Raw genomic sequence first — 25574 nt, 5'->3', positions numbered from 1 at the left:
CCAAGAGCAAGAGCAAAGTATACAGCTTGCCCAAGGGCAAGGACAAGCCATCGCGCTTGCAACGCCTTTTTCGCAACTTCTGCGTTTGTTGTGGTTTTCATAGAAAGATAGCGGAGACCGCGCGATGTCGCAAATAAATGTGCTCGAGCACTAGGCAGATGAGAATATCGACGCAAAGGAAACGACGCAAAAGAAAACGATGCGAAAGAAACAATGCCAAAAAGTTCCGCGGCTAGAGGCACGTCTGCTCTCTAGCAGAGCTCGATCGCGAATGAATGACAGGATGGCTGGCCTCTAGATTGGTGGTGTGTTTGTTGTTGGCTAAGAGGGTAACATTCACTAAATTGAAATACCACTTAACTATCAATTACAAACTATCGCTCTCGCTCATCTGGCTAATTGGGGGAATTTCGCACCAGCGTTTCATCTTGTCTGATGAACACTGACACTGACACTGACTTATAGTGTCTCTGCTTTCGTTGTACATGTTGGATATCTTCAACTTCATATCGGTCGTTGGGCAGCACTTTACATACAATAAAAGGACCTTTTGTATCGCGGCTTTTAAACGGGTCTTTCTCGACCGAGATAACGTCTCCAAGACTATAGACAGTTGGCTTCGAATGGGTGGCATCGTATCTCTTCTTGGCAACTGCTCTGTGGTCGCAGCGTCAGCTCGGAGCTTCTCTAATTCAGCATCATGTCTTGGTCTTGATTCTGGATCATGCTCGTAAGCGTGTATTGATGCTCCACTGGATTGATAGCAGCATTTCGTTCCAACGTTTCTCGTTTTCATTTGAAGGCAAAGGCATTGACAAAATAATTATTTGTAATAATAGTTTATCCTTTCTGCATTACCGTTGCTCTTGGTTTTCATACGGCGTTGGGTATATGCTTCAGATTGCAATATTTCTCAAAATCTTTGGATGTGAATGCGAAACCTCGATCGGTAATAATTCTATCTGGCATTCTAACGTAGCTGGTGACTTCTTGTAGGGCATCTAGGTTTTGTTGCTGTAATTTTTACTGCTCGAACCATGGTGACATTGGTGAAAGCGTCGACAAGGACTAAAATATGTTCATATTGCTGTGAACTTTTCGGGAACGGTCCCAGGTGATCCATGTGAACGGTGGAAAACGGAATCGTCTTGATGTCATCGTAGTGGTACTGACTTTCCTACACTGGACTTAGCCGATTCGATTCAACACAGATTTAATTCCCGATGTTAAGGCACAAGCGAAAAAAACGCTGGGATTGGTACGATATGTAGGAAGGGGTGCCGTGTAAGAGGGGCCCGTTGTGCCGGAGTTTGACTGATGTGTGTGGCCTGAGCTAGTGTTGATTCTCCATGTTCGTTAAGACTTGGGCTTCACTACAGACTATGCAAATAGATTTTAGTGTTCAGTAGGTCTTGGTATATATTTTTTGCAGTTAGTGCACTACACTGGGCGATTACGCTTTTATGGCTTTTCTACTGTGATACGCCGATGCAGTAGGAGCTGTAGCTTGTAAATTGGGTGAAATTCATTTTTTTTTTCAGTATCTGGCTCTCTGGCTCTAACTCGATTTTAAACATGGGTTGTGGTTCCAAATTTTTGTTAAAAGTTTAAGTTCTTTTCCTTGAGCGCTTTTACGATTTCACTGGTCAAAACAGTTGATCAATCCCATTGAGAACAACCTGTAGGCCCCTTGCGCTTTTGAGCTGATATGTATAAACGTTTTTTCCTGCATCGTCCAGGAATTTGGTTAGGATACGATGGCTAGCCTCGGTGTGAGTTTGAACTTTTGTAGAATGAGTTTCCTCCCAATAAATGTGACTTGTTTGTTCCCTTAGGCACTTCAGATTTTTTTGCGAATGTATATTGGAGGAGGCTTAGCCTTCTTAGGCTCCTCTTTGGATAACTTTGCCGTTTGTACACTTCATAAGAAGAATTTTTCCAGAAGCTCAATTCTGTTGGTGTTTGCTGGCGTTTTATTAGTAATATTGTCGCGTGTAATTTTTGACTTATTTTCTTTTTGTTAATTTGTAGTATTTTGAGAGCTGAGTTTTCTTTTTATTGTTATTTAGCGATCTATTCCAGTCTGTATGGTCAACCCGGCCTTTTTATACCCGTTACTCGTAGAGTAAAAGGGTATACTAGATTCGTTGAAAAGTATGTAACAGGCAGAAGGAAGCGTTTCCGACCATATAAAGTATATATATTCTTGATCAGGATCCATAGCCAAGTCGATCTGGCCATGTCCGTCTGTCCGTCCGTCTGCCCGTCTATCCGTCTGTCCGTCCGTCAGTCTGTCCGTCTGTCTGTCCGTATGAACGTCGAGATCTCAGGAACTACAAAAGCTAGAAAGTTGAGACTAAGCACACAGACTCCAGAGACTTAGACGCAGCGCAAGTTTGTCGATTCATGTCGCCACGCCCACTCTAACGCCCACAAACCGCCCAAAACTGCGACGCCCACACTTTTGAAAAATGTTTTAATATTTTTTCATTTTTGTATTGGTCTTGAAAATTTCTATCGATTTGCAAAAAATCTTTTTGCCACGCCCACTCTAACGCCCACAAACCGCCAAAAACTGTCCTTCGCACTTACACTAGCTGAGTAACGGGTATCAGATAGTCGGGGAACTCGACTATAGCGTTCTCTCTTGTTGTTTATGTTTTGGTTTGCTATTAGCTCAACAGAACCGTTTAGTTGTGTTTTTATTTTGATCACTGGCTCAGTGCGAATAAGTGCTTGCGAAGAAATTTAGCGAGCCGACGAAACTGTTCCAGTTGTTGTTGTGATTGCAGTTGCAGTGGTTGTTGTTGTCACAGTACCAGTCACCATAGGTAACCGTAGAGAAATTTTGAAAGTGTTTGAAGCTTACGGGTTTTGTGACGAAGAAAGTAATGAGGGAGAGCAAAAACGCGCTCTTTCTTGATCTGTTGGCACAGGTAAATTCATCGGGTACCCGTTGTTTCGTTGCAATGAGAGCCGGCGATCGTCTGTCTCTCGTTAACGCTGAGTGCGAGTGTCTTTCTGACTCATAGTGATTCTTTTAATTTGCTTTTATTTTTTCTGTTGGTCCTTTGTTCAAAGATGTAAAACTACTTGCAAATACTATTTCGAACACAATATATGTAGTCGAGCGATGGTGCCTGCGGCAGCACAGTTGGTCTGGCAACGCCAATCGGTTTGTTCGATCGGTTGGCAGCACTATCAGCTGGTCCGCAACGCGATCACTGCGATCGGTTGGTAACGTTATCAGCTGTTTTGTCATCCGGGCCTCCCGCCAAAATGGTTTATATATTTTACAATTGACCGAAAAGAAGTGTGGAACCCTCGTTTTTCCACCTGTGAACGTGCCGCAAACACGGGATGCAGCTTCGGTGCGACTTTGCACACTATTTGACTAGTTCTGACAGTAAGTAGGCTTGTATATGATTACGCCAAGTCAGCCACCTTTCCAGATGGACACCCAGATATGTTATCTCGTCGGCTTGTGGAATGCATATGTTATTCAGGAACATTGGTGAACATGTTTATTTGGTTAAAGTAAAGGTTACTTGCTTGCATTTTTTACATTTATTGTAATTCTCCAGTCGGCAAGCCATCGTTTTGCAGATGTTAAGTGTCGGGATTGGAGTGCCGTGGCTTTTGTGGGCACTTGGAGTGACTGAGTATCGCCGTATCAGCAGAGAACGTGGAGGATGTTACATTGTAGTCTGTGGGGAAATTCGCCGTATACAGGGTGTATAGGATTGGACCCAGTCCAATTCCTGGTCGGAATTCAATGGGTTCTTGAGGTTTGCTGCTATAAAAGAAATAATCGAAAGCTAAAGTTTGTTGATTTGGAGTTATACAGGGTCGCTCGATAAAGCGCACGAAAAGTAATTTAAGAACCAAATTATCGCATCAATTTAGGCAGGGTGTGGGGGCGCAGGACAACGCGTGAAAAAGATGTAACATTCGGAACAAAAACACCGGGGTCGCTGTATTGAGCGAGAGACAAAATCAAAAAAAAAAAATGAATAATCGGAATTAATCAATTTAGACAAAGGTAAGGAACGCCGGATTACGCTTGAAAAAAAGTGGTAATCGTAACAAATTATGTTATCGTTTTATATAAAACCTGGGGTCGCTGGATAAAGCGCGGAATACACAATAATCGGAATAAATGTTGTTATCGATTGAGAAAAAAAGATATGAGGGCGCTGGATCACGCTGGACTATGATTGTCGATGTGGGACGCTGGATAAGCGTGGATGTTTGGCCAATTATTGGGACGATATATGCGAATCAGAATAAAATTAAGAACGGAGTTAAAAACAAGAGAGAACGCTATAGTCGAGTTCCCCGACTATCTGATACCCGTTACTCAGCTAGTGGAAGAGAGAAGGAGAGTCTTAAACGCAGTTTTTGGCGGTTTGTAGACGTTATAGTGGGCGTGGCAGACAGTTTTTTGGCAAATCGATAGAAATTTACAAGACCAATATAAAAATGACAAAATATCAAAACATTTTTCAAAAGTGTGGGCGTAGCAGCTTTGGGCGGTTTGAGGGCGTTAGAGTGGGCGTGGCAATAAGTTTTTTGGTAAATCGATAGAAAATTACAAGACTAATACAAAAATGAAAAAATTTCAAAACATTTTTCAAAAGTGTGGGCGTGGCAGTTTTGGGCGTTTTGTGGGCGTTAGAGTGGGCGTGGCAACATAAATCGACAAACTTCCGCTGCTTCTATGTCCCTGGAGTCTGTATGCTTAATCTCAACTTTCTAGCTTTTGTAGTTCCTGAGATCTCGACGTTCATACGAACGGACAGACGGACAGACGGACGGACGGACAGACGGACATGGCCAGATCGACTCGGCTATTGATCCTGATCAAGAATATATATACTTTATATGGTCGGAAACGCTTCCTTCTGCCTGTTACATACTTTTCAACGAATCTAGTATACCCTTTTACTTTACGAGTAACGGGTATAATTAAAATATATCAAAACATTTTTCAAAAGTGAGGGCGTAACAGCTTTGGGCGGTTTGTTGTTGTTTGTTGTTTTTCCGCAAATCGATAGAAATTTACAAGACCAATACAAAATATTTTAGATCCTACCTATTCGGTAGAAAGTTCGATACATTAAGCGATCATTACTCTACGAGTAACGGGTATAACTACACTCTAGGTGGCGTGGACACATGATTTGTGGAATTGTTGGGGAAGATTCTTTGTAAACAAAAATAAGTTTATTTTATGACAATCGCCACAACAAGTTTGGCCCGGTTGTTGAGACAGAAGCGATTTACGGAGCATAGAACTTTTTCCCGAACGCATATTTTTAACAACTGTGACGTTTGTTCTGTAAAACATTCGGATGAGAAAAACATCTAGCGCCATAGGTTATAGCAAGGCTTGTTGCAGAGAGCTCCTGTGTTTTCTTCCTTCACCAAGGGAACGGACTTTTTTTGATTAGTTTAGCGAAAGCGATGTGCAAGGGTCAGCATAATGCGAGGCGGGCATGTGCGCGCTGGGTGACCGCCAAGGGCATGAAACTCCAGACGGCACGGCGCGCTGACTAAGGGCTCTGCTGGGTCCGCTGCCTCGAACCGAAGACTTGCCGGGCTTAAGAAATTTGATTTATATTCAGTTCGTAACATACCAGAATTCAGAGCAGTTGTCTCAAATAAAAGAACCATTTAATAGTACAAACGTATTTGGTTTAATTTATACACTAGTCGGCATAAATATTTTGACAAAATAAACGCTGTTAACGCTGATAACCAATGGGTAAAAAGACTCGAGTTGAGTTTATTTATTAGATCATCAATGGTAGAACAGTTTAACGTTGAAATAACGTTGGTAAAAAAGATTGATATTGAGTTTAATGTGTCGCGACAAACTGTGTTTTATCAAATTAAAAAGATTAACAAACATAATGACTTAACAAACCTAAAAAGAACAAGTCCGAATCGCAAAACAACGATCGCTGACGACAAAATCCTTATACGGGAACTAAAAAAAATCCTCTCTACTCGAGAGGAGACGATTTCTGAGCTTACTTTCCTTGGAATGAGATAACACCAGAGATCCTTCACAATTTGATCGATTCAGTAAAGGACCGACTGAAAAAAGTTATTAATGCCAAAGGAGGATATATATTTTATTAATTGTTTCAATAAGGTGCTCAGCTTCATTAAAACTTATTTTCATTGTAATAAAGGCCTGTCAAAATACTTATGCCAAAACAAAAAATCATCATATTTCATTAATTTGTTTGAATCTTAATAAATAATTAATAAAAAAAAGTTCGTTTGTTATTTTTTAAGTTTATTGTATAATTGGCGTCCGAACATTCCAGATTATGTTGTTAGTTGTTAAGTAATACAGAAAAATCTTCCTAGAAACTAATAAGAACCAATTCAATAACTTAAAAAAAAAAACTAAATAAAAACCCATAGATATTAAGGCATACAAATTTACAATACACAATCTTACAATAAACTCGGTAGTATACACCCCTTTCCTCTGAGCATAGTAAAGTAAAAGGTAAATAATCGTTAATAGTTTATACCTCTGTGGTAAAACATAACATAATATAACATAAATAATACATTTCAATCCTGAGAGTCCTAGTCCTAAGCGACCCTTCAGGATAAACCATACACTGGTTTTTAAGCAAAACAATCGTAGATAAAAACAAAACAAAAATTTTTAAATAAGAAAGTACTTTTTGCGCTCAAATTGAATAGAGTAGTTGTCCGATTCCGAAGCGAATATTTCCTCGTACTTCAAATTTTGTTCGAGAATGCCAGGCGGGTTGTGAGGAGTTAAAACTCCGCACAAATGCACATAAAGATTACATGATGAGGGCCTGCGGTTGCCAGTTACGCAACAAGTCAACGCTTAGTAACGGCAGTGCTAATCCGAGGAAAAACTGAACCGGTAGAAAAGGCGCTTGGAGAAACAGAACCGGTAGAAAGAGAGTTTGGAGAACAGACGGTTTAAAGGCGTGAACATGAAGAGCGAGAGGGACTTAGGTCCAGCTGGACTTTGGACCAGACCAAGCTGGAGTTTTGACCGGGCCAACGGTAAAACCGTGGACTTTGGATCCGGAGACTGGACACAAGAGGGATAAACCGTTAAAGGAGGCCTTTATAAGCAGGCCAACGCTAAAAGCTGGACAGTCAAGGAGAACGAGGATACAAGTAAACAACGTAAAGCAACGAAGTCAGTAAGGAAGCTACAGCCGTGATAGCAAGGAACAGGATCGATACGTCGAGACGATCGGGACAAGGAGAGCCGTGGTACTGGAGCCACCAGTCAGAGCAGACGTGGGTTGGCGTGTAGTTGTTCCACCAGGTGTTTGCCTTAAGGATCGCAGCAGTTAGCTACCGTGATTCCGCATACGCGAACAATCTGTAGACCAAGTAACGCACCCAGCGACACGCACCATTTAGGACAACGAGAGCGGCGAGACAGCAGAACAAAGCCGCTGAGCAGACCATCCAGGTCCGCCCGCACCAGCTAGAGAGAGGGTATGGTGGCACATTCGTCTTTCGCTGGGCGTCTTGCTACAGGGACTGCGGCGTACACCGGCCGATTACGCGGAGCGTCGGTAGGAACTGAACAGTCTATCGGGACCGGCCGGGAAAAAGCAAGGGAGGTTGCGGCTATCATGGCGTACGCCTGGGGAGCCCAGCATTTGTTCACCCTAGTCTGAGAACGGTGAACAGGCCATAGCCTTTTTTCTCACCACCAACCAAGTGTGGCCGCGGCAGTACCAGGCGAGGGTCTAGAGATCGGACACGTCACCGGATAATCAAATCACAGTATAGATTTAGGCAAGAATAAGGATCAAAGAAACGAAAACTGCAAAGTGTTGTTACTGGTAACCGGGTGATCACATTTTAATATAAATTTGGTAGGACTTACAGAAGAAATCTTCTGAGCTAGCCGCACGTATCTCGTATCGAGCAGACCAAATAAAGTGTTAAACGATGCCATGGCAGGGCTAGGTATAGCCTGTGGCCCAAGTCAAGCGGTTGATAATAGACAACCGGGGTCGAGCACCCTTACCACTACCACCGAACTAAAGTGTGATTATGGACCTAATTAGAGAGACGCATTCCACTAATAGGACCCAAACAGGCAAAAAACGCGAGGAGTATGCCTATCTATAAAGGACAAGAAGAATCCTAAAAATTCTACTTGATGACTTTAGCAGTACGTACCAAGGTAGTTGGTGAGGTAGACGGCAAAGGGTCGCTGAGGTAGGGAGGAGGTATTATGTTCACGTAGTGACAGTGTAGTCGCGCATGTAAGGAATGCAGACTCAGCACAACAAGGCCTTTGACTTATAAAATAAGTGCATTAATTTATTTGTATTTATGCATAATACTGCGTACAGTGTGCATTCGCTATATGAACTACTACATAATAAATGAGATCTCAAAACTCTCGAGTATCAGACGTTCTTGCTTAACAAAGGCCACATGACAACTTATGAATTTTGTCAGGCAGTCTATTTTAAATCAAATCGGAGGCCGTGAAGAGTCACCGGAAGTCATTAGAGCGCTCACCGATAACAACCGAGGCAAGGCACTTCGTGAGAGGCCATTATGGCGACTTGCCAGGCCTATTAGCCATAAAGGAACCGAAAAATAGGAGCCACGCAGACCATTTGTGTGGTCTAGTAGAGAGCCAGGAGCAAAGAAATTCATTTGCGCCGAAGATTAGACGACAACCCCCACCTTTACCACCAAGAGACACCAAGTTAACCTAGTTAGTTAACTAACTAGGCTTACAGGGTAACAAATTATCTGGGAAACGTCCCCCTCCTCCGACCAGTCTGGCCATTTCACGTTACCACTGAAGAGCCAGAGTCAGATTAGGATTCCGAGATTGATATGCCATACCCACCGGAAATGTCCGAGTAAGCTTAGCAAAAACAGCAAGGGGCAGCGGAGTTAACGGGCGTGTTAACAGTATAGAATAAACAGGAGTATGTAGCCGATATTAATTGTTTAGACTAAATAGTTATTCGTTACCTTACATCAATTGTGGTACGGAGGACGGAAAGACTTTTAAATTCTTAATAAAGGATTCAACCAAAACTACATACAAAATAAATCTAGTAACAAGAACACATAGATATAAACATTACATGAGCGGGTTAGAAAAACCCAACATTGGTCATTCTAGCAGAGCAGATGCTCTTGCTAAAACAATACCATCGAACTTTAAAACAACTATTATCTCATGGCGACCGTGACAGGACGTCCAAGCAACAATTGTTTCACTGTGTACACTTACATAGACATCATCGGTCCAATAATATAAAACACAATTATTGATGGCAGAGGAGCCACAATTTTGGTAGGCTGTGCCCACCAAACAGAAGGAAAATCCAGCTGATGGACAATAGCTGAGTACGGGGCCAGACAGGAAAAAAAGGCACCAAAAAACAGGACGAGGCATCCTGACAACGCTACAAAGAGCGTCTTTAAGACCTAGAGAACAAGCTTCGCAAAGGTGCGAAACAACGCATAGGGCTGCATAAATGTCAATGCCCCCATTTGCCTTAATTTTTAATTTCTAAATCCAAGCCGAGGTGGGAAACCGCTGCTTGATAGATGTACCAGAAAGTCTAAGTCAATTGGTGAAATTCGATACCGACCAATTCAAAGCACTAGACGATTCTGTTCAATCAAGCGACTCTGAATCCGATAGTGACATTAAAAAACTAGAAGAAAGCGATCGAATTGAAGTTAAGCCAGAATTTATCAATCTAGCCACATCTCTGATACCAGAGTTTGATGGTAGGCACGAAAATTTACAATGTTTTTTAGACGCTCTGAGTCTATTAGACACCTTGAAAGGCACGCATGAGACGACAGCGATAAGCCTTTTAAGAACTAAACTTAAAAGCCATGCAATGAATCATATAAGTAATGAGCAGACAATTGCTGAAATCATTACCCTACTGTCAAGTTCAGTAAAAGGAGAATTGGTAGAAGTTATATCTGCCAAGCTTCTCAATCTGCAACAGTGAAATAAAACGGCTAACCAATACACCCAAGAGGTTGAGAAACTGACAAAGGCCCTTGAAGGTACCTATATCAGTGAGAGTCTCAGCCAGTCCTTAGCGAATAAATACAGCACTACAACAGCTGTAAAAGCTCAAAGAATTGCTCCATTGATAAGGTAAAACTTATCATGCAAGCAGATACATTCACAAACATGAATGATGCCATCTCCAAATTTGTAAACAGTTGCACAGAGATAACAGGTCAGAGTAACACTGTACTCTATTATCGACGAGGTGAAAATAATAATAATAGAGGAGGCCGAGGTTATAATCGTGGAAGAAATAACTACCACAAGAATTACAACCGAGTCAGCAATAACAACAACTTAAATAAGCGTGGAGGTAGAAGAGGCCAAAACCAAGGGAGAGGCCGCAGAAACTACTACCAGGGTAATAATAATAATAATAATAGCAATGTGAGAATCGCGCAAAATACGTCGGAAAACTCACAGAACCCTTTAGGAAACAACCAATAAATGTTAAAGGTAATTCCATCAATTATAGTCTTAATATATTCGTAACTTTCCATAATCATTCAACTGAAAATAAACTAACATTTCTCATTGATACTGGTGCAGATATCTCACTTTTGAAAGTAAATTCTGATAACAGATACATAACAGAAATAAACAGATGATAACAAACAGAAACAATAATAAACATCAAAGGCATAGGCCAAGGTATGATAAAGTCTCGAGGAACAACCTCAATAGAACTCCAATCAACAAAATATATATTATTCCACATGAATTTCATTTGGTAGACCCAAATTTTGCAATACTATGTGATGGAATAATAGACATTGATTTTATAAAGAAATTCAATTGTCAACTAGATTTCAAACCAAGTTAAGACTGGTTTATAATTAGACCCCAAAATTTAAATTATCCAATATATGTTCCGATAACATATAGCGCTGGCAACAATACAGTTTTTCTGCCAGTCAGATTACAAGTTATTCGGAAAATAGACAATACTGTAAATGATTACATATTTGTTCCTAATCAGGGGATTTGTGTTGCAAATACAATAGCAGCATCCAAGCATACATTCGACTTCTAAATACAACTAATTCCGACCAATTGGTCAAAGTAAACAAAATCCAATATGAAAATTTAAAATATTATGGCATTTATAGCACCAACACTGAAAATATTTAAAATTCAATTTAAAAACAAGAGAGAACGCTATAGTCGAGTTCCCCGTCTATCTGATACCCGTTACTCAGCTAGTGTAAGTGCGAAGAACAGTTTTTGGCGGTTTGTGGGCGTTAGAGTGGGCGTAGCCAAAAGTTTTTTGGCAAATAGATAGAAATTTACAAGACTAATACAAAAATGAAAAAATATGGAAACATTTTTCAAAAGTGTGGGCGTGGCAGCTTTGGGCGGTTTGTGGGCGTTAGAGTGGGCGTGGCAAAAAGTTTTTTTGCAAATTGATAGAAATTTACAAGACCAATACAAAAATGGAAAAATATTAAAACATTTTTCAAAAGTGTGGGCGTGGCAGTTTTGAGCGGTTTGTGGGCGTTATAGTGGGCGTGGCAGCAAGATTCGACAAACTTGCGCTGCGTCTATATCCCTGGAGACTGTATGCTTAGTCTCAACTTTCTAGCTTTTGTAGTTCCTAAGATCTCGACGTTCATAAGGACGGACAGACGGACAGACGGACGGACAGACGGACATGGCCAAATCGACTCGGCTATTGATCCTGATCAAGAATATATATACTTTATATGGTCGGAAACGCTTCCTTCTGCCTGTTACATACTTTTCAACGAATCTAGTATACCCTTTTACTCTACGAGTAACGGGTATAACAAGTAGGGAAATTAATTAGCGACAAAATCGTCGAATCGTGTATCTCTTGTTAGTTCCGAAAAAATCATTACCAAATTCACAAGAGAAGAAATGGAGATTAGTAATTGACTATCGTCAGATAAATAAAAAACTACTTTCTGACAAGTTTCCACTTTCTAGAATTGATGACATTTTAGATCAACTAGGTCGAGCTAAATACTTTTCATGCCTTGACTTGATGTCAGGTTTCCACCAAATAGAACTTGAGGAAAACTCAAGGAATATAACATCTTTTTCAACGAGCAATGGCTCATATCGCTTCACGAAATTACCATTTGGTCTTAAAATAGAACCAAATTCATTTCAGAGGATGATGACTATATCATTCTCGGGTTAGGAACCCTCTCTCAGGCATTCTTTTATATGAATGACTAAATGGTGATAGGATGTTCCGAAAAACACATGATTAAAAACTTAACTGATGTTTTTAATGTATGTAGGAAATATAACCTAAAGTTGCATCCAGAACTGTTTGTTTTTTATGCACGAAGTGACATTCCTAGGTCACAAATGCACAGACAAAGGAGTATTGCCAGATGACAAGAAATATGACGTCATCAAAAATTATCCTGTCCCTCATGATCCGGACAGCGGAAGACGATTTGTAGCATTCTGCAACTATTATCGTCGATTTATAAGGAACTTCGCCGACTATTCACGGCACATAACTAGATTATATAAAAAGAATGTCCCTTTTGAATGGTCAAGCGAATGTCAGAACGCATTCGAATACCTTAAAGAAAATCTTATGCATTATTACAATATCCCGATTTTCGCAAAGAATTTTGCATTATAACGGATGCTAGTAAACAAGCTTGCGGAGCGGTTCTAACTCAGAACCGTAACGGGATTCAGCTCCCAATAGCTTATGCATCACGTTCATTTACAAAAGGAGAAAGCAATAAGAGTACAACGGAACAAGAACTAGCGGCAATTCATTGCGAAATTACCCATTTTAGACCATACATTTATGGCAAACATTTCACCATTAAAACGGACCACAGACCATTAACGTACCTATTTTCTATGACTAATCCGAGTTCGGTTAGAGCTTGAAGAATACGACTTCACAGTAGAATACCTGAAGGGGAAAGATTATTTTGTAGCAGACGCAGAACTTAACAGAACTCAAAGACATGCAATATAAAGTCCTGAAAGTCACTACCAGGCAACAAAGTAGACAAGATAAAAACTGTACAGTAACAAATAAGGAACTATTGCCTAGGCAAAGTATCCAAAATGTATCTAAGCCCGAAGTACACGAAGTCATAACAAATGATGAATTACGAAAAGTAGTGACCTTGCGAATAACTGAATCTATTTGTTTACTAAGACAAGAAAATAAAATTATTGCAAGAACTGATGTTGACGATTTATATACCAATGAAATTTTTGATTTAGGTCAGTTCTTCCAAAGGCTTGAAATGTAAGTCGGTATACTAAAAATCAGCCAACTAAAATTGGCACCGAGTGAAAAAACCTTTGAAACCATTTCAATAGATAATTTTAAACATATGGACAATATAAAATTGAAATCATTAAGAGTAGCGCTACACCAGCCGGTGACCATTATAAAAACTGAAAAAGAGATACAATCAATACAGTCTACATATCATGACGATCCAATTCAAGGAGGTCATATGGGCATTATAAGAACGCTAGCAAAAATAAAAAGACACTATTATTGGGAAAATATGAGTCGTCATATTAAAGAGTACATACGTAGATGTCATAAATGCCAAATGTCGAAAACAACGACACATACAAAGACCCCAATGACCAAAACAGAAACCCCAACAAATGCTTTTGATATAGTGGACACCGTTGGTCCACTACCGAAATCAGAATATGGCAATGAATATAACGTCACACTAATATGTGATTTAACGAAATATCTAGTAGCCATACCTCTCGCAAACAAGAGCGCAAATACTGTCGCGAAAGCTATATTCAAAAACTTTATAGTACAGTACGGTCCAATGAAGACGTTCATTTTGGACATGGGTACCGTGTATAAAAACAAGGACATTTTAGATATGTATAAATACATGAAGATTGAAAATCTTACATCCACCGCACATCATCACCAGACTTTAGGGACAATAGAACGAAGTCACAGAACATTCAATGAATACATTCGTTCATACATTTCTTCAGACAAAACTGATTGGGACGCTTGGATACAATATTTTACCTATTGTTTTAACACAACACCATCAGTCATACTCTCCATATGAACTAGTCTTTGGAAGATTACCAAGACAGTTCGCAGATTTTATTAAAATAGATAGACTAGAACCACTATATAATGTAGAAGATTACTTTAAGGAAATAAAACTTAGATTACAAATAGCGTATCAAAAAGCTAGACTTTTGTTAGAAAAAACTAAGTAATATAGGAAACATAATTACGATAAGAAAACTTCAGATTTTGAATTAAAAATAGAAGATAAAGTTCCACTAAGAAACGAAGCGGGTCATAAGTTAGATCCAGTATATTTAGGTCCTTATACAGTAGAAACCATAGAAGTCAGAGATAACATTATAATTAGAGATAAAAAGCAGAAGAAACAAAAAGTTCATATGGATAGGTTAAAACAAGAGAGAACGCTATAGTCGAGTTCCCCGACTATCTGATAGCCGTTACTCAGCTAGTGGAAGGAAGAAGGAGGTCTTCAACACTGACAGTTTTGGGCGGTTAGTGGGCGTTAGAGTGGACGTGGCAAAAACTTTTTTTGCAAATCGATAGAAATTTACAAGACTAATACAAAAATGAAAAAATATCAAAACGTTTTTCAAAAGTGTGGGCATGGCAGCTTTGGGCGGTTTGTGGTCGTTAGAGTGGGCGTGGCAAAAAGTTTTTTGGCAAATCGATAGAAATTTACAAGACCAATACAAAAATGGAAAAATATTATAACACTTTTCAAAAGTGTGGGAGTGGTGCTTTAAGCGGATTGTGGGCGTGGCAAAAAGTGAAAAAATATCAAAACATTTTGGCGGTTTGTGGACGTTAGAGTGGGCGTGGCAACATGAATCGACAAACTTGCGATGCGTCTATGTCTCTGGAGTCTGTATGCTTAATCTCAACTTTCTAGCTTTTTAGTTCCTGAGGTCTCGACGTTCATACGGACGTACATGGCCAGATTGATCCTGATCAGTAATATAAATACTTTATATGGTCGGAAACGCTTCCTTCCTTCTTCCTTCCAACGAGAAAGCATTTAACTCCGCCAACATAAAATTTTTGCTGCAAGAACAGTTAAAAGCAACTCTCTACACGAAACCACCCTATTCCTCTACGAGTAATGGCCGAGTCGAGAGTGTCGACTCGACTCTAACAGAGATTATGAGATCCTTAAGCAAAGACTTTGGCGCAGCCACATCCGAAGAAATAAGCTTCAATGACGCTTAGGATTTCAATGCATCTGTCCTCTCAACCACTAAAACAAAACCAATAGACATATTTTTCGGTAACCGGCCAATCACATGCCCTCAAGCACTAGATCAAAATACAGAAAAGAAATAGTTGCAAAGGCACAACCATTAAAACTTGTTCAGGAAACATGAAATTCTACCAGGTTACTTTTCTTAACAACAAGTCCTCACGACTATTTACACTCACAGCTGTTACCTATCAAAACAGGAATCGCAGCATTTCAAAACGGCACATTCAAGATCATTTTTGTGTTTAACGTGGAAAAATATGAAACAGTGTTCCATAACCTATCAAACCAAGTTAACGAAATAGGAGCAACTAATCTATTATACCCATTCCTTGCATTCAAACTCTCGAAGGCAGAGGCAAACCTAAGAAGGCTTAGGCCATTCCAAAGAAAAACAAGATAGAACGCTATAGTCGAGTTTCCCGGCTATCTGATACCCTTTATTGAGCAGGGTGAAGTGCAAAGAAGAAATTTCCATACTGACAGTTTTTGGCGGTTTGTGGGCGTTAGAGTGGGCGTGGCAATACATTTTTTGGCAAATCGATAAAAATCAACAAGTTTAATACAAAAATAAAAAATTTTAAAACATTTTTCAAAAGTGTGGGCGTGGCAGCTTTTGGCGGTTTGTGGGCGTGGCAACATGAATCAACAAACTTGCGCTGCGTCTATGTCTCTGGAGTCTGTATGCCTAATCCCAACATTCAAGCTTTTATAGTTCCTGAGAACTAGACGTTCATACGGACAGACAGACGAATGGACATGAACAGATCGACTCGGCTATTGATCAAAGTTCTTAATCGAAAAAGAAACAATAAAGACGCATTATTTTCTGAACTCGAAATTAAATCAAAATTTAAATTACAGACACTTGCACTTCAACTACAGCAACAGGTTATTCACACTGTTTCAGTTTGATTAGACGTTACTCAGATCAAATTATTGTTTCGGATTCCTACATTTCAACTTTACGTACCACCCGCACTTCTACATTCCATTCAGTTTGACGGTACACATCTCAACAATTATTGTTTCAGATTCCCATATATCGATTTACTGGCTTGAGTATTGATACATGTTTGCTAATCCAATTATACGGCATATAATAATATAATAAAATTATATAATTATAATTATAATATAATTATTTCAGAATCAATTCAGCAGATTTACACAATTCCGCTATTTGTGTTCGGTCCTCGCTAAATCCCAAACGAATATATTGATGTTTGAAGGCGCGGGAGGACAGCGGACAACTCCGAAAGACGCGAGTCAAAAGAAAGCAGCTGTTCCGTTAGCTCATCATCATACATTAAGCAAAAGCGATTATGCCTCAATTGTTTTGCTAGAGGACATAATCTTCGGAAATGCACGAGCAGACACATCTGTTTTACTTACCGGAGACGACAACATACGTTGCTTCATAAAGAAACCCCTTCTACTTCCATTAGCGCAGCGCATGCTTACAATCTTGAACAGCCCCTCACGAACACTACTGTTCTTTTCGCCTTCAATCGGCAGAGGATCCTTTTAGAAATGGCTATTTTCCAAGTCGGTTACCTGTGAGAAAACTTTCTCGCACGTGCTCTGATAGACTCAGGACCCAAAGGCACTTTCATCTCCGATAAGTTTGCGACTCAATTTAAGCTTCCATTTTAAGCCGTGAGAACTAGAATCACGGGGCTTAACCAAGCCAACTCAGGTGTCTCGCAAACTTTTAAATGGACACTCCGGCAAAGCCAGTGCTCAAGATCGATACGACTGCGTAGGTGCTGCCTAATCTGAATGGCAATCTGCCGACGAGTACAATCGATCGCAGCATTCTCGGAAGACTTCCGAATATTCCATTGGCGAACCCAATAGTTTTCCAACCTTCCTAGACTAACCTTTTTCTTCTGTCTGTCCTTCTATCAGACTGGAAGCAAAACTTATGTGGGTCGAATTTTATGTACGTTTATGTATATGTATACAAAGATCGAAGCTATTTTAGCCATTCAGGAGTCGAGAACAGCTCTGATCTTAGCTCTACGCAAGTAAACAGCGAACACTCCTGAAAGCACTTTCCTCAGGCTAAAGTCGCTCCTGTTAAAACCGTCTCGCTCCCGCGTTGAGAGTTGTGTAATGCCGCTCTTCTAGCAGACCTGTGTACTGCAATTCCTTCCCAGATCCCTTTCGGCTAGTGTACTAGCAGGGCATGGCCCTGCGTGGCTAACTCAGCCACTAATCTCCTTGCCTGCGTCTTACTAAAAAAAAAACCTGTGCGATGCCATTTAGCGTACCCATCCTGGAACCTCCTGAAACGTTTTTCAAATTTCTACCGCATGCTGCGAGTCATGGCCTTTGTGCAGCGGATCATCAACCGCTACGGATATGTATCTACGTCCTATCCTAACGACTCCTAAGAAATCGCACAGATTTAACTCTGGCTTATTAGGTAAACGTTAATCCGTTTCTGGATTGCGGTCGTTGCCCTACGGTGATCGTCATTCACTGTAGTGCAGGCTCAGCTAATGGGTAGAATACCTAAGCCCAGAGCTACCTTTTAGCGACCTTCTTCGCAAACAGGGCTCGACTTCGCAAGACCCTTTGATGTCAAGAGCAACTGAGGTCGCGCCTAACTTCGAGTGATTCAGTACGAATGCCAGTCATTTGGGCTACATCTGAATCCACCACAAACAAAATTCTTCCTGAAGACAAACATGTTCAGAGTCTATGCGTTCCGTGTCCACAACTGTAAAAACGGCTCCGGGCGGTACTCATTAATAAGTACTGCCCAAATTGTTCCGAAGGGTCGGGCCGAAGTGGGTATCGCTGCCGAGTATGTGGGGACGCACATCACATTCAGCTGCATCTCCATCATCGAGAAAAGCGAAGTAGGCCCACTAGCGCGGACTGAAACTATGCTCTCCCAAACTGTGATAGCAATCCTGCCCACCGTCAACCTACGGTTCGACATCGGGGCTGAACGCTTCGATGCATGCTCTACCCTTAGCCGCTATGACAGCCGTCAGCTGGCGATGAGAGGGTATGCAAGGCCACTCTCATCCCGATTCATACGGAGACGCCAAGTGTGGAGGTGGTGTTTCGCGTCAAGAAGCAGCTTCGGAAGCGGACTCCTGCCCGAGAGCTGCCTGATTCCGCAAGAACGGTGCCTAGTAGCACAGAACAACGTGCTACGATGGATGCTTTCCGGCACGTATACCTACTGATGCCGCTCGGATCCTTGTAAAGGTGCTTATGATTTCTGCCAAGCTCTTTGATAACTGTGAGGGAGGATTTTGCTGTAGTTTTCTCTCTGTCTTATATTTTGGAATCTTCTACTCATGTCCCTTTTATAAAATCAAACAATATATAAAGTTAAGGAAGGTAAGGATACTACCGTAACAGAGATTATTACCGTAATTCAAAATGCCTTTTACCAGATTGTTTACAGCAACGTTAAGAACTGTTTTGTGTTCAGTATAAATTAAGAACTACACTTACGCGGCAACCCTAAACATCAACTAGGGAATACGGAAATCTCTTCCACAGCTATTACCCATATAATAATTATTATTACGTCAAAGAGAATACGCATTAAATATCCTTTCTTATTACAATAAAAACGAGTAAAATATCATAATGTAACAACGAATTCCTATGGCCATAGACAGAGGCGATCTATTCATTTAAAATGAGTGGCATCTTGTGGCAGGAGACCACGATGACCTAGTTATGCTAGAATGAACATAACATTATCTCCAAAATCAAATAAGATAGGCTCAATAAACGAGCTAAAAGTCAAATCACCTAACTAATTCAAGTAGAACAGATGGGAAAGAATAAAGATTATGAGCTCAGTAATTCTGTGAAAAGAGGAATTCACAACACTGAATATTTTGGAAAACTATATCATACAAATATGAATTTCAAATATTTTTCTTTTATACAATAAAACAAGAGAGAACGCGAGTTGAGTTTCCTGACTATCACATATCCGTTACTCAGCTTGTGGAAGAGCAAACTAAAAATTTTCAACATTTACTGGTATATCGATAGAAATAGGAAGTAGAAAAAAACAAAAGAGAATTAAATAAAAACAAATTTAAAATGTTTTAAAAGTTTGGGCGGTGTGGCAGTTTTAGGCGGCTTGTGGGTGTTAGAGTGGGCGTGGCAACATGGGTCAACTCCCATGGACATGACTCCGTGGACATGCTGAATCTCAACTTTCTCGCTTTTAAAGTTCCTAAGATATCGACGTTTATGCGGACGGATTGAGTCGGCTATTGATCCTGATTAAGAGTATATATACTTTATATGGTCGGAAACGCTTCTCTTCTGGCTTCGTCTCCGTTACGATTAAAATATTACTTTGTTGGTGTGAACAGTGGTATACATTAAGTGCAAATACTACATTTTTGGCTATCTAAAGCCCATCCCTTCCTGAAACTAAGTATATTTGTGGTACCGGTTGTGTTAATATGTATGTATTAAGAATGTGAAAACCCACACTAGTTTCTAGAAAGGTAGGCGCGCGGTGAATCTAGCTTTCCTTTTGATTATGTATAGCGACCTTCCAATTAACCGATACAATTTTTTTGTATTATTTCTCTTTTTTCCTTAAAATATAGCTAAGTCTCGGTGATCACTTCTTTATTTGACGAAATTTTATTTTCAGCGAGCATTCTTTAAAGATCAGAAAACAGGAAACGCTGGGTGCCAGGTCTGGAGAATACGATTGATTGCGGAAGCAATTTGCCATCGTTTTCACTGACTTGTGACCGGTGCATTGTCTTGGTGAAACATCACTTTCTTTATATTCTAAGGCGGCCATTCCTTGCCGATTCGTTCTTAAAACGGTCTTATAACTGAATGTGATATTCACTGTAAATGGTCCTTCTTTTTGCAAGGTACTCAATGAAATTTATTCCATGCTCATTATACAGCGATCGGATGAGGTAAGCCTACCTAGTAGAACGAATCCAGTAGTCAGCAGCGCAGTCTTCTTTAGTAACTCCGGATCAGTAGATCTGGTAATGCGTCGGATTCAGACCACCGATCAGACTCTCTCTCTTGCGCAGCTGAACTAATGGTCCCGAATTAGGGTTTTCTCTACCTTGCGGATTCTTTCTCTTGCGCTTGCAGCTGACCCAGCGATCCCCCGGCAACTTTATCTCTCATGGCAGACCTAGCGGTCCCCGATCTAGGCTGGGATTACCTGCTGGCGGACGACCTGGCCGCATCCCAGGCCAAAATTAACCGCTCATACAACGCCAGGCCCGAGAGCGTCTGTTATTCTTTTCATTTCCTAGCCTCTCGCCACCGCACGATACCCGGGTACGTCGAGCCCATGTTTTTTGAAAATACAGCGGAAATAGATCGATAGTATGTTGAGAAAATAAGCCTTTTTATTAGTCTTTTTCGCAAATAAAAGAGGATTGAGCTGTGAGACTCGACATACTACCCCGTTGAAAATGTGGCTTTCAACCGCTTCCTTAAGAGGAAGCAGACACAGCTTATTCACTACCAAGTGATGAAGGTGGTCCCCCCATCAAAAAATGTGGTGGAGTTTAAAAATCAAGATCGGCAAGGTTTTCTGAAATTTATACTTAAGGATGAGAATTAACTACGGAAGATATTTGGCAAAGAAGAGTTCTCAACTCATCGAGGGTCAAAATGGAAGAACCCACAGTACGATAAAAGTGATGCTGTCTGCACTGCAGCTTCCAAAAAACTACCGAATTGAGGCGATCGAGGCGGAATGATTCTCGATATTCTCCACCAGGCCAAGATCCAACACTACTTTAGTGTGATCGTCATTAAGAACAAAACGTCTCAGTTCAAGAAACTCGTTATTTGCGTGATTAATAATGGCCATAGTAACTGGAAGATTCTTTGGTAGAATGACTGGGTGGCAAGGATTTAATATCATTCCATTAATGAGCACGCTGAACCAGACGCAGTAACCGGAAGTCCCACTTCGGGGACAGTAAGCCCAAGATGTCGAATGCGCTTGCAAAATTTATGGATGTATCCAAACGTACATTGCAGAGCATCAAATGAATTCGCATATTTGAAGCATGCAACAATATCAGTGTACAGAGACTTTATAAGCAAGACCCTTCGACAAAGTTCCAGTATTGGCTTATCCGTTACTGCTGTTAGTTGGCAATCAGCTATGGGGCTACTCAGAAAGGGCGGTCCATGGGCCCACATAGAGGACTCGCTGGAAAGAGCTCCTCGCGAAAGAATATCTACCGGATTTAAAGCAGTCGGAATGCAACACCATTCTCCCGGATCCAAGAAAGCACCACAGTTGAGTCGCGCCAGCAGTAGAGTTTTCCTTCGAATACGTTCAATTACGATGAGATTGTCCCCTAGACACGGCATATACACAGGCTCCATAAGCTTCCATGCTGGCATCGCAAAAATCATAAATCTATAATAAGCTTAGAGAAAGGTCCAGTATGGGAATGAGGCATGCCGAATTTGCGCAAAACTACAGCATATATCTTTTCATTCTGAATCTTGTGCCAAAGGAAGGCTTTCGTCCCAGGACAACTTTTCCTTGCCAGTAGCTGAAGAAAAATCTTGGACTTACTGGGCCAACCAAACGAAGGGGATAGATTGCGAATAAAACTAAACGTCGACAAGTCTTCGATGTTAAAAGAAGCATTGAAAATGAAATCGACAGCTGATCAGACACCGGATCCCAGGCTAGAACTATCGTTTTTGTAAAATCGCCTTCATCGTCAATCTTTAAGAATCATCTACTGAACTACTTCCAAAACTTAGTTTAAAATTGCCTCTGGACAAGAGCGCGAACGTCTGCTGCTATATTTTGATGACATCTTCTTTGGGGCTGACGCCAGATTTCAAATCATCAACATAAGAGTCATGACGAAGAATCTAAGCACCCACCGGAAATGTCGCCTCCTCATCCATAGACAACTGACGCAAAGACCTCACAGCTATGTAAGAAGCAGGCTTCATACCATACGTAACAGTATCCAGCTTAAGCACGCACAGATCATCTTGAAGAGAATCTCACTACACAATGTACTGGAAGTAGCTATCCTATTTAACAGATATCTCCTGTGATTGAAACTGGATGCGACCGAAAACGAAGAAGAATCTGGAATAGTTTTGGCTGGGTCACTGAATTAGCCATTAGAAAATCGTTTTAGGAGTATCCTGAAGAAGTTGACGTCAATCCATCAAAAACGGGGCGAACTTTGTGGTGGTGCTGTCCTCTTCAAGACACAATGATGAGGCAAAAAATACCAACGGGAATTGGATCCTTCTGTCGGAACTTCTGACATATGTCCCATCTGCAAGTAGTCCCCAATGAAAGCCTCGTATTGGTTCTTGACGGCTGGACGATGTTCTAGTTTTCTCTCAAAAGATAAGAATCTTTTCACAGTTTGCTGGTAGGAATCCTCCAAAAGATCTAAACTGAACTTGGCTTGCAACCGAACAGAGTAATCTCCAGCCGGCAAGCAAGTAAGGTTTTTATCGAAATGCGCTTCAAGCTCTTCCCTAGCACGGACAATTGGCTCGGCGCAACTCTCCACCTCCCAAAACCGCAAAAGTATCACCTCAAAACGATTCAGTTGGGTTTCCTAATTGGGCGGAACAACCGCGCACGTCGATATTAAAGCCTTGTCATTGGCCTTGAGTAGCCAAGCCCTGCAGCCTTTTGAATTAGAGGCAATCCCAGCAGAAGTCTGACTTGACCAACGCATAGCAGGTCGTAAAATAGACTGGCGCCAGGTTTCCAATTACAAACGTAGATGTTTAAGTTTCACGGTTTCAGTAAGCAGAGAGATGTGAGACGAAAACGAGGCTAAGGGCCCACAGTGAAGCAGAGTGAGGTGCGTAGATCAATCATGGCAATGCCAGGAGTTGCACTGTCTCAATTGATGGCCACTCTTGAGGCAATTTATACAAAGAGTCAGTCTTTTCGCTTCTCAGAATAGAGTTGCTGGGTTCTTAGAGCTCTGACAATACTAAATTGAGTGTCCCGATTTGTGGAAAGAAAGACTGACCTACGTATGAATTTATCCAAATCTGTTTTGTAACAACTCTGAAGCTATAGCTTAGTTGCCTTCCGAAATTTCCAGTGATCAAACGGTTTCCAACGCCGTGTCCCTCAAACAGGATCGTAAATGCTGCAGCTTTTCGATGTTTAAGAAGTCAGGATGGCTATCTATTATCGTCGTAAACATAGAATAAAAATCCAGCCAGTTAGCCTCCAGCGAATTTTGGTAGCTTAATAGGGGGCAGCGACGGTGCAAGGCCAGGGGTGTGCTTGGTTTTATAAAACGGGGGAAAAAAGAATTTGATGATCCTTACATGACCAAAACCTTATTCATATCTTTAGTCCGTCCGATTCTTGTGTATGGATCACTTGTGTAGAGTCCACAATACGAAGTTTACTCGGACCGCATTGAACCGGTTCAAAAGAACTTCTTACTTTTTTCCTTACGGGGCCTTAATTGGGATGAAAACCTTAGATTACCTCCTTATTTCAGTAGACTAATGTTAATTAACTTACCCTCCCTAGCTAAACATAGAACGATGCTTAGAACAGTCTTTATTTTCAATCTTACTCGTGGTGAAGTTAATACTTAGTCCTGACTTGGTTAGTCGGCTAAGCTTCTCTGTTTCAAGCTGATTTACTAGAAATTACGCACCCCTAATTTTAAATTATTGTAGATCTAATGTTTTTTTATGTTCTATTTCCCCGTCCTCTTCTATAAGACAGTATTTCTATAAAAAAGGCGATTTTTATGGTAGGGAATTCAAGCGATTTAATTTAATAAAACGGGTGAGAATTTTACAGAGCGAACAGTATAACGCAACGACAAAGATGCAGGCGAGAGTACAAGAGAGCGCGATCTGTGGTCTTATTGTTTTCTCCAATGCTGACAGCAACTGGACATAAATTCAGGTGCTGCTGGAGGCTGCGAGACCCGACATAGAATTTTTAAAATATAGCGAGGAAGAGTACGAAAATGTTTTGCCCTAATTGTTAACGAAAATATAAAACTATTTCGGATTCTGTGCAAACTAGAACTTACAACGGTTTAATTATTTTTTTGTAACACTGAGCATTACACTCATAAAATGTAACCTAGTACTTAAATAATTAGAAAAGAACGGTTAAGAATAGGTATCTTTAAATTTTGTATTTATTAAATATTATTAAAACAAGGAGGTTTGTTGGAGATAGACGGTGGGACGCACAAACGCAGATGTCAGCTGCGAAAGGAGGCCCTACCAGTTGCCTGTTATGCAACAAATCAAAGCGTGGTAATGACAGAGCGAAACGGAAAGTTTGGAGAATCGGAATCTGTAGAAAGCGAGAGTTTGCAGTAACAGAATCCGTTAAAACCAGCACACAAAGTATGCGCCATTTTAACACACAGCCCACAAGTCATTTTTGGCTGCTTAGGATTTTTTACCTGACGGCATTTGTTTTGAAATCAGACGACATTAGTTTCCATATTTTTTTGATTCAGACATTTGACAAGTTCTATAAAGATGCATATTTAAAACTTGCAAACGAGCTGTAAAATGTACGGAAAATGTGTGGGAGAGCGGGTGCACGGTAGAGGTTATGTACATACAAAACTAAAACTTGCAAGCGAGCTGTTAAATGAACAGCAGGAGCGCAGTCAGTACGCCTAGAACTTTGGATTTCGTATGGAAGAGCGAGTGCCCAGCGCAGTTTTTGTGCATACAAAAACATCACCAAACAGCACTGCGCACAACGTACGTTAGAGAGAGCAAACAGAACATATATGTACATACATATATGTAAAAAAAAAACAAAAGGTTTAATTAAATTGTTTAAAATAGTGCTCAAATCAAAAGACAATCGTGAAGAGAACGGAGTTTTAAATATTTTTTACAAAATATAACTATTTAAAACCACCACTGGGTTTTTAGATTATTTGTATGTTCTAGGATACTATTAATATTTTAACGTTATTTGTGCATTACCTGTATATTATAACATTATCAGGGAGTTTGCCATTCCTTTTATGATAAATTTGTAAAGCATTTTCTAAAGATGCAGAGAGCCCATTAACCATTTCTTCACGATCTGTTTGTAGAACAGCCTTACTATACCACTGTGAGTATGACGAATTTATTGAGGCCACAAATGCTGTATAATAAAAAAATATGAAAAAAATGATAAATATTACATATTAAAATTAGAAAAT

General features: G+C 40.5%; 1 protein-coding gene across 12 annotated transcripts in view; it reads right to left on the bottom strand.

The window, feature by feature from the left end:
- The window catches only part of LOC26535169 (protein argonaute-3), a 157050-nt gene that overhangs the window by 96684 nt on the left and 34792 nt on the right, over nt 1-25574 (bottom strand). For 11 of the 12 annotated variants that reach the window (XM_039377347.2, XM_039377349.2, XM_039377345.2 and 8 more), the window contains one exon: nt 25351-25516. The exons of the other annotated variant lie outside the window; for it this stretch is intronic. In XM_039377347.2, the coding sequence (XP_039233281.1) occupies nt 25351-25516 (166 nt within the window). The remainder of the gene's footprint in view (nt 1-25350; nt 25517-25574) is intronic. 12 annotated transcript variants of the gene reach the window in all.

The sequence above is a fragment of the Drosophila yakuba genome, unplaced genomic scaffold (assembly GCF_016746365.2).
Source record: "Drosophila yakuba strain Tai18E2 unplaced genomic scaffold, Prin_Dyak_Tai18E2_2.1 Segkk50_quiver_pilon_scaf, whole genome shotgun sequence".
NCBI classification, from domain to species: Eukaryota; Metazoa; Arthropoda; class Insecta; order Diptera; family Drosophilidae; genus Drosophila; species Drosophila yakuba.
Note: the sequence above shows the minus strand (reverse complement) of the source record. Positions and strands in the feature narration are given on the sequence as shown.